Source organism: Sander lucioperca, chromosome 9, assembly GCF_008315115.2.
Source record: "Sander lucioperca isolate FBNREF2018 chromosome 9, SLUC_FBN_1.2, whole genome shotgun sequence".
Taxonomy (NCBI): Eukaryota; Metazoa; Chordata; class Actinopteri; order Perciformes; family Percidae; genus Sander; species Sander lucioperca.
In genome coordinates, this window is record NC_050181.1 from 31,346,607 (window position 1) to 31,356,606 (window position 10,000).

Genomic DNA, 10,000 nt, shown 5'->3' on the forward strand with positions numbered 1-10,000 from the left:
GTATTTCATGTATTTTATATATTTTATGTATTTCATGTATTTTATGTATTTTGTGTATTTCATGTATTTTGTGTATTTTGTGTCTCTAGGATAAAATAACAGTCAAGATATAATTTTTTACTCTGAAGGAAATTATTTGGATAAATCTATAAATGTAAATAGTCTGAAAGAAAACCAAATATTTTTTAACTAATTTAACAATATCATGAAAGTATATTTTGAACCTTTAAAAGGACTCTGAACATTTATAATCTCCCCTTTCTGTTCATTTCTGTATGTTTGTATTTCATGTTGTCATTTAATTCTCGTAACTTAACTTAAATAATAAAAAACAGCCCATCACAGTTTCCTAGGAGGGAGAGGATAAATCCCGCCCTCCTCTGCCTCTGATTGGCCGGTCCTCGGTACCTTCGGCGTTTGGATTGGTTAGAGTAGCGCGGACATGCCTTCGCCATCCTAAACTCTCTTTTCCTGTATTAATACCTTCTGAATAAATACAAATAAAGATACATGTATTGCGCCGTATTAACCGACAGGACGTGATGACGTGTCAGAGAGCCGTAAGCTGTGCGCGCGCTCCCGCTGTGTGTCCGTGTGTGTGTGTTTACGTTAAAACAGCCGATTTGTGAACGGAGTCTGGTGTGACGGAGTCAGACACAGCAGTTGAAGCCCGCGGAGTTTCTCTCAGAGGTCTAATGTGAAGAAGAGCCGTTTTTACCGGAACCGACGCGGTAACAACACAATAAAACAACATTACCGTCTTCAAATTAACGTAAATCTTACCGGGTAATCCTCCGCTGCTGCTATGGATCAGCGGCTCCGCGCACTTCCTGGTTCCTCCTCCTCCCTCTCAGGCATGCGCAGAGTGCTGCTGCCTCCTGCTGGAGGACTACAAACACTGCAGCTTCCTGCTGGAGGACTACAAACACTGCAGACACTGATATATAGATACACACAGATATATAGATATACACAGATATATAAATATACACACAGATATATAGATATACACACAGATATATAGATATACACACAGATATATAGATATACACAGATATATAGATATACACAGATATATAAATATACACACAGATATATAGATATACACAGATATATAAATATACACACAGATATATAGATATACACAGATATATAAATATACACACAGATATATAGATATACACAGATATATAAATATACACACAGATATATAGATATACACAGATATATAAATATACACACAGATATATAGATATACACAGATATAAATATACACACAGATATATAGATATACACACAGATATATATATATATACACAGATATATAATAATATACACACAGATATATAGATATACACACAGATATATAGATATACACAGATATACAGATATACACAGATATATAGATATACACAGATATATAGATATACACAGATATATAGATACACACAGATATATAGATACACACAGATATATAGATATACACAGATATATAGAGATACACAGATATATAGAGATACACAGATATACAGATATTTAGGGAGGCCTACTTCTTTCATGACTGGTTTTTGGAGTCCACTGTGTAGTACTTAGTACGCACCATCAGCTCAGCTGTACTTCATGGAGGGGGGGGGCGAGAGGTAGAGTGGTCTGCAGAATACACAGCCTGTGTAACATAGTACCTTAGTATCTAACCCTAACCTTTAGTCTAGACGTCAGGGGGGTCAAACTCAGTTTCCCAGAAGGCCACACTGGAACGAGAGAATCCCAGCGCGGGCCAGACATGCAGAGGTTACTGCAGGTCACTTTTTATTTTTAACATTTTGGTAACTTTGTTTCTCATTTTTATTGTTTTTGTTCCAACTTTTTGTGTCTTTCTCAGACACATACCTGCAAACTAGTCGCTTTTTGGTGAAAATCACCGTTCTGAATGTGAAAATGTCTTCCACGTGAACCGGGTAGATCCAAGAGATTTTATTTTGGGGGGGTGTAGAAGTACATTTTAAATGTCCGCGGCTCAAGGCCAGATAACGGACTCCAACGTTGCTGTAACTTTGCGATTACTCTTCTTTTATGTTCAAAATACAACAAGATTAACAGTCGTGAAGAGTGAACACAGAAGCTGAGGGAGTCAGATGAGAAGAAGAGCTTTAATGAGCACGAAGGAGAGCCTGAGCCTGGTCCGGACTAACTGGCTCACGGTCTGGCTCACGGTCCGGACTAACTGGCTCTCGGTCTGGCTCACGGTCTGGCTCACGGTCCGGACTAACTGGCTCTCGGTCTGGCTCACGGTCCGGACTAACTGGCTCTCGGTCTGGCTCACGGTCCGGACTAACTGGAGCACGGTCCGGACTAACTGGAGCACGGTCCTTGGTCAACATCGCCGTCGTGTGTGTGTGTGTGTGTGTGTGTGTGTGTGTGTCTGTGTGTGTGTGTGTGGGTGTGTGTGTGTGTGTGTGTGTTTGTGTGTGTGTGTCTGTGTGTGTGTCTGTGTGTGTCTGTGTGTGTGTGTGTGTGTGTGTGTGTGTGTGTGTGTGTGTGTCTGTGTGTGTGTGTGTGTGTGTGTCTGTGTGTGTCTGTGTGTGTGTGTGTGTGTGTGTGTGTGTGTGTGTGTGTGTGTGTGTCTGTGTGTGTGTGTGTGTGTCTGTGTGTGTGTGTGTGTGTGTGTGTGTGTCTGTGTGTGTGTGTGTGTGTGTGTGTGTGTCTGTGTGTGTCTGTGTGTGTCTGTGTGTGTGTGTGTGTGTGTGTGTGTGTGTGTGTGTGTGTGTGTGTATATTGGGAGAGGTAAGGATTTTGATTGTGTAGCTTTGTTGGTGTGGGGTGGGGGGGGGGTTGGTTTTAGGAAGAACAATTGAGCCCATGATAGTTTTAATTGTAAATTAAATTAAATTAGGTGTGACTGTGGCTGTAACTTGTATATTTGAATGTATTTCACTAACATGTACTGTGTGTTGTGTTGCTGACCTGCGAGGGACTAGGGCTGAATATAGCTCTGGTGCTCCAGCCTGGCCCAACGCCTCTCTCCTGTTCTTATACCAGGTTAACGTTAACGTGGGCATTGTCCCTGTTTAAATAACATTAATCAGAATATCGTTTCACAAGGAAGACCCTCCTCCTGCGGGACGCTCCAATGATCCCCCTCACAACATGTGTGTAAATCTTCCACTGGCTATTTTCGAGATGAAGTGATGAAGTGATTTAGCTGATCTTGCATTTCGAGCGCCTACGCTAAGGCGTTTGGGCTTGGTGCCCGCCATAGCTTTTTGTGGCTATACAGCGGCGTCCATCCTACTGCGGCTGTAACCGTGGTAACTAGAGATGCACCGATTCCAACTTTCTAGGTTGATTCTGATTTCTGATTTTCTTTGAGTTAGACCAGCTGATACCGATTTTAGCCGATTCTGATTTCATTTTTTCTAACCACTTTACAGCACACACACATATTAATTTTCTATCTTTTCTTTAATAGAACATGTGTTGAACAGATAATGGATCACTATAAATAGAACTATATAAATTACTCCTGGTGTGGGACATTCACACACATCTAAAGAGCAATGTTAGAACCATTTCCTTCTTTTCACATCAATATCAACTAAAGAAATGTGATTTAGGTTTTTGGTGTCGTCCCTCCACGCCCTACTTTCTCCTTGCAGGTGTTGCATATTGTAAACTTGTTATCTTCTGCACACACGCTGAAGAATTCCCAAACAGCTGACATGTTGCAGGTTAATTCACCAGGTTCCTACATGTGGAGAATAGCAGCGACACACGGAGGAGAAGTTGAGAGAAAGGAGAAAGAGAGCGTGCTGTGGCGTCCGTGCCGTGGTGTCCGTGCCGTGGCGTCCGTGCCGTGGTGTCCGTGCCGTGGCGTCCGTGCCGTGGCGTCCGTGTGTGCGTGCGTCCTTGAGAACTGTAACTGGTATAACTTATGTTGTCAGTTAATTGGAGCGTTGACCAGCATGACATCACCATATGTCAGACTGACCTGCTGGTCACCGGTCATGGCCGAGCAGTGTTGCCACAGTTACTTTGAAAAAGTAATTTAGTTACTTTACAGATTACTTGATTTTAAAAGTAATTTAGTTACTTTACAGATTACTTGATTTTAAAAGTAAGTTAGATTACAAGTTACTTTGTTAGTTACATTCAGCAGCGGCTGACAACACCCCCACAGCCTCAACATAAAAATGACAACCGGTTTACTGTGAGGCAGCTCGGCGTTGCCAGCAGTAGGATCTAGTTTATTATGGCACGAAACAAAGGCGAGTCAACCGTGTTTAAGGGCAGCATTTCCTCTACAACATCCTGCCCCACCAACTTCTTCAACTCTCCCCCAATTACTGGTTTTGCACCGAAGTCCATCTTTTGTTGTTTGGGTGGTGGGGGACCACCTGCTCTCTGCTTCGACCACCTGGTGGGACTTGCTCTGTAAGTTTGACTGCGGTGCTGCGACTACAAATGTTTCTTAAAATTTGACGTAGTGTTTTTGTAGCTAGATAGCACTTTGTCCCACCAGCAGAGTGTACAACGAACCTTAATTTTGGCGTCTTTAGCTGACACAAACTCAAAATAGTGACTGTATTTCCAGCTAGAAAACGCGCATCTCTCTCCTCCCGCCATTCGCTGCGTGGTACACGTGACCTGTCCTCATGATGAAAACGTGACCTGTCCTCATGATGAAAACGTGACCTGTCCTCATGATGTAAACGTGACCTGTCCTCATGATGAAAACGTGACCTGTCCTCATGATGAAAACGTGACCTGTCCTCATGATGAAAACGTGACCTGTCCTCATGATGAAAACGTGACCTGTCCTCATGATGAAAACGTGACCTGTCCTCATGACGTGACCTATCCTCATGACGTGACCTGTCCTCATGATGTAAACGTGACCTGTCCTCATGATGAAAACGTGACCTGTCCTCATGATGAAAACGTGACCTGTCCTCATGATGAAAACGTGACCTGTCCTCATGATGAAAACGTGACCTGTCCTCATGATGTAAACGTGACCTGTCCTCATGATGAAAACGTGACCTGTCCTCATGACGTGACCTATACTCATGACGTGACCTGTCCTCATGATGAAAACGTGACCTGTCCTCATGATGTGACCTGTCCTCATGATGAAAACGTGACCTGTCCTCATGATGAAAACGTGACCTGTCCTCATGATGAAAATGTGACCTGTCCTCATGATGAAAACGTGACATGTCCTCATGATGAAAACGTGACCTGTCCTCATGATGAAAACGTGACCTGTCCTCATGACGTGACATGTCCTCATGATGTAAACGTGACCTGTCCTCATGACGTGACCTGTCCTCATGATGAAAACGTGACCTGTCCTCATGATGTGACCTGTCCTCATGATGAAAACGTGACCTGTCCTCATGATGTAAACGTGACCTGTCCTCATGACGTGATCTGTCCTCATGATGTAAACGTGACCTGTCCTCATGCTGAAAACGTGACCTGTCCTCATGATGTAAACATGACCTGTCCTCATGATGTGACCTGTCCTCATGATGAAAACGTGACCTGTCCTCATGATGAAAACGTGACCTGTCCTCATGATGAAAACGTGACCTGTCCTCATGATGAAAACGTGACCTGTCCTCATGACGTGACCTGTCCTCATGATGAAAACGTGACCTGTCCTCATGACGTGACCTGTCCTCATGATGTAAACGTGACCTGTCCTCATGATGAAAACGTGACCTGTCCTCATGATGAAAACGTGACCTGTCCTCATGATGAAAACGTGACCTGTCCTCATGATGTGACCTGTCCTCATGATGAAAACGTGACCTGTCCTCATGATGAAAACGTGACCTGTCCTCATGATGAAAATGTGACCTGTCCTCATGATGAAAACGTGACCTGTCCTCATGATGAAAACGTGACCTGTCCTCATGATGAAAACGTGACCTGTCCTCATGATGAAAACGTGACATGTCCTCATGATGAAAACGTGACCTGTCCTCATGATGAAAACGTGACATGTCCTCATGATGAAAACGTGACCTGTCCTCATGATGAAAACGTGACATGTCCTCATGATGAAAACGTGACCTGTCCTCATGATGAAAACGTGACATGTCCTCATGATGAAAACGTGACCTGTCCTCATGATGAAAACGTGACCTGTCCTCATGATGAAAACGTGACATGTCCTCATGATGAAAACGTGACCTGTCCTCATGATGAAAACGTGACATGTCCTCATGATGAAAACGTGACCTGTCCTCATGATGAAAACGTGACCTGTCCTCATGACGTGACATGTCCTCATGATGTAAACGTGACCTGTCCTCATGACGTGACCTGTCCTCATGATGAAAACGTGACCTGTCCTCATGATGTAAACGTGACCTGTCCTCATGACGTGATCTGTCCTCATGATGTAAACGTGACCTGTCCTCATGCTGAAAACGTGACCTGTCCTCATGATGTAAACATGACCTGTCCTCATGATGTGACCTGTCCTCATGATGAAAACGTGACCTGTCCTCATGATGAAAACGTGACCTGTCCTCATGATGAAAACGTGACCTGTCCTCATGATGAAAACGTGACCTGTCCTCATGACGTGACCTGTCCTCATGATGAAAACGTGACCTGTCCTCATGACGTGACCTGTCCTCATGATGTAAACGTGACCTGTCCTCATGATGAAAACGTGACCTGTCCTCATGATGAAAACGTGACCTGTCCTCATGATGAAAACGTGACCTGTCCTCATGATGAAAACGTGACCTGTCCTCATGATGTGACCTGTCCTCATGATGAAAACGTGACCTGTCCTCATGATGAAAACGTGACCTGTCCTCATGATGAAAATGTGACCTGTCCTCATGATGAAAACGTGACATGTCCTCATGATGAAAACGTGACCTGTCCTCATGATGAAAACGTGACCTGTCCTCATGATGAAAACGTGACCTGTCCTCATGATGTAAATGTGACCTGTCCTCATGCTGTAAACGTGACCTGTCCTCATGATGAAAACGTGACCTGTCCTCATGATGAAAACGTGACCTGTCCTCATGATGTAAACGTGACCTGTCCTCATGATGAAAACGTGACTTGTCCTCATGCTGTAAACGTGACCTGTCCTCATGATGAAAACGTGACCTGTCCTCATGATGTAAACGTGACCTGTCCTCATGATGTAAACATGACCTGTCCTCATGATGTGACCTGTCCTCATGATGAAAACGTGACCTGTCCTCATGATGTGACCTGTCCTCATGATGAAAACGTGACCTGTCCTCATGATGTAAACGTGACCTGTCCTCATGATGTAAATGTGACCTGTCCTCATGATGTAAATGTGACCTGTCCTCATGATGAAAACGTGACCTGTCCTCATGATGTAAACGTGACCTGTCCTCATGATGTAAATGTGACCTGTCCTCATGCTGTAAACGTGACCTGTCCTCATGATGAAAACGTGACCTGTCCTCATGATGAAAACGTGACCTGTCCTCATGATGTAAACGTGACCTGTCCTCATGATGAAAACGTGACTTGTCCTCATGCTGTAAACGTGACCTGTCCTCATGATGAAAACGTGACCTGTCCTCATGATGTAAACGTGACCTGTCCTCATGATGAAAACGTGACTTGTCCTCATGCTGTAAACGTGACCTGTCCTCATGATGTAAACGTGACCTGTCCTCATGATGTAAACGTGACCTGTCCTCATGATGAAAACGTGACCTGTCCTCATGATGAAAACGTGACCTGTCCTCATGATGAAAACGTGACCTGTCCTCATGATGTAAACGTGACCTGTCCTCATGATGAAAACGTGACCTGTCCTCATGATGAAAACGTGACCTGTCCTCATGATGTAAACGTGACCTGTCCTCATGATGAAAACGTGACCTGTCCTCATGATGAAAACGTGACCTGTCCTCATGACGTGACCTGTCCTCATGATGAAAACGTGACCTGTCCTCATGATGAAAACGTGACCTGTCCTCATGATGAAAACGTGACCTGTCCTCATGATGAAAACGTGACTTGTCCTCATGCTGTAAACGTGACCTGTCCTCATGATGTAAACGTGACCTGTCCTCATGATGTAAACGTGACCTGTCCTCATGATGAAAACGTGACCTGTCCTCATGATGAAAACGTGACCTGTCCTCATGATGAAAACGTGACCTGTCCTCATGATGAAAACGTGACCTGTCCTCATGATGTAAACGTGACCTGTCCTCATGACGTGACCTGTCCTCATGATGAAAACGTGACCTGTCCTCATGATGAAAACGTGACCTGTCCTCATGATGAAAACGTGACCTGTCCTCATGATGAAAACGTGACCTGTCCTCATGATGAAAACGTGACTTCACTCCCCGAGATGCAAGAAGAAAATAAAAACAATATATATTTTTACAAAGGAAAATGACAAAAATAGTAACGCACAGTGACTTGGATAAGTAACTTTAATCTGATTACTGGTTTGGAAATAGTAACGCGTTAGATTACTCATTACTGAAAAAAGTGGTCAGATTAGAGTAACGCGTTACCCGGCATCACTGTGGCCGAGCACGTGAAAACCGGCCAGTACCGGTCACCGGCCGCTCTATCGGTGCAGCTCTAATATGTATATATATATATATATATATATATATATATAAAATTTACGGGCCGGTCTATCGGTGCAGCTCTAGAGATCAGCCATTTGTGGCCGTTTGCAGCTGACAGCGACAACTGAAGGTGATCCAAGGAGAGACGGTGTCTTCCCTACACAAACTAAAGTACATATCATCTTTATCTAGTATCATACCTGTTGTACATCGTATATTTCCCATAACTCAAATAAAACAGATTCTATCACATTTTCCCACAACAGGGGACGTGTCCGAGAGCCGGTGTTAATACGGCGCCGGTGCCTCAACTCCTGGCCGTAGCGTCATGGCATCCACCCAACCTGTCACTGTTGAAGGATGTGGAACTCTGATTCTTTGGGATTTCATCGGCGGTGTGTAGCCATCGTGACCAAACAATTATCTACTACTTTAATAACTTAAAAAACTAAATATAAATATAAATATATAAATATATAAATATATAAATATATAAATATATAAAATAAATATAAATATAAAATATAAAATATAAAATATAAAATATAAAATATAAAATATAATATATAATATAAAATATATAATATATAATATAAAATATAATATATAATATAAAATATGATGTGTCACCTTTGCAGCTATACAAACATTTGTCACTTTTCTGTAAATTTGTTGCTTTTTCTGACATTTTTGTACACTTTTTGTGGCATATTCTGTCTATTCTATTCTAAGCCTCCTGATTGGATGGATTATATATTTTAATATTTCGGGTTATTTTGAATGAGAATAAATAAAGACAGAAAGCTTTTAACTTTATTTAGACTCAGATTTATTTAAACAGCCAAACATCCCAGACAGGAAGCACTGTGACTTCCTGTCAGCTGACAGGAAGCACTGTGACTTCCTGTCAGCTGACCTACACTCCGCTGCCGGCGGTCTCCTCGTCGTCACGGCGACAGGGAAACGCCCGGATGACCTCAGCGATGCGTTGGGCCACGGCGGCCGAGCTGGCCGCGATCACTCTGCGGGACATCATGTCAAACACCGAGCCTGAGGACCAATCAGAGGACAGACACGGACTAATCAGAGGACCAATCAGAGGAGAGACACGGACCAATCAGAGGAGAGACCCGGACCAATCAGAGGACAGACACGGAACAATCAGAGCAGAGTGATAGAGAAAGACAGAGTGGAGACACTCCCATTGGACTCCGGGGTACGAGGCTCCATCGTTCCAAACATCCATCACGGTGTCGGACGTCATTCATTTTCATTGCTGGCCGTGGAGTAACTTCTGAGGTAAGTTGATTAAATAGCTACCTCTTTTGAATTGTCAACTGTCTACATTTTATCAGAGGCCCTTTATGATGCATATACTGATATTTATTTGTATG

The 10,000-nt window shown here is 43.2% G+C and overlaps 2 protein-coding genes across 3 annotated transcripts in view; both read right to left on the reverse strand.

The window, feature by feature from the left end:
• The window catches only part of LOC116064109 (inositol monophosphatase 1-like), a 9,498-nt gene extending 8,590 nt beyond the window's left edge, over positions 1-908 (reverse strand). Inside the window, exon 1 of one of the 2 annotated variants that reach the window (XM_031319172.2) lies at positions 784-908. The gene's annotated coding sequence lies outside the window, so the exon portion shown is untranslated. The remainder of the gene's footprint in view (positions 1-783) is intronic. The other variant, XM_036005523.1, reaches the window with a different exon arrangement.
• Positions 909-9,411: 8,503 nt separating this feature from the next.
• The window catches only part of LOC118495948 (inositol monophosphatase 1-like), an 8,480-nt gene continuing 7,891 nt past the window's right edge, over positions 9,412-10,000 (reverse strand). Inside the window, exon 8 of the mRNA XM_036005644.1 lies at positions 9,412-9,656. Within this exon, the coding sequence (XP_035861537.1) occupies positions 9,523-9,656 (134 nt within the window). The 3' untranslated portion in view covers positions 9,412-9,522. The remainder of the gene's footprint in view (positions 9,657-10,000) is intronic.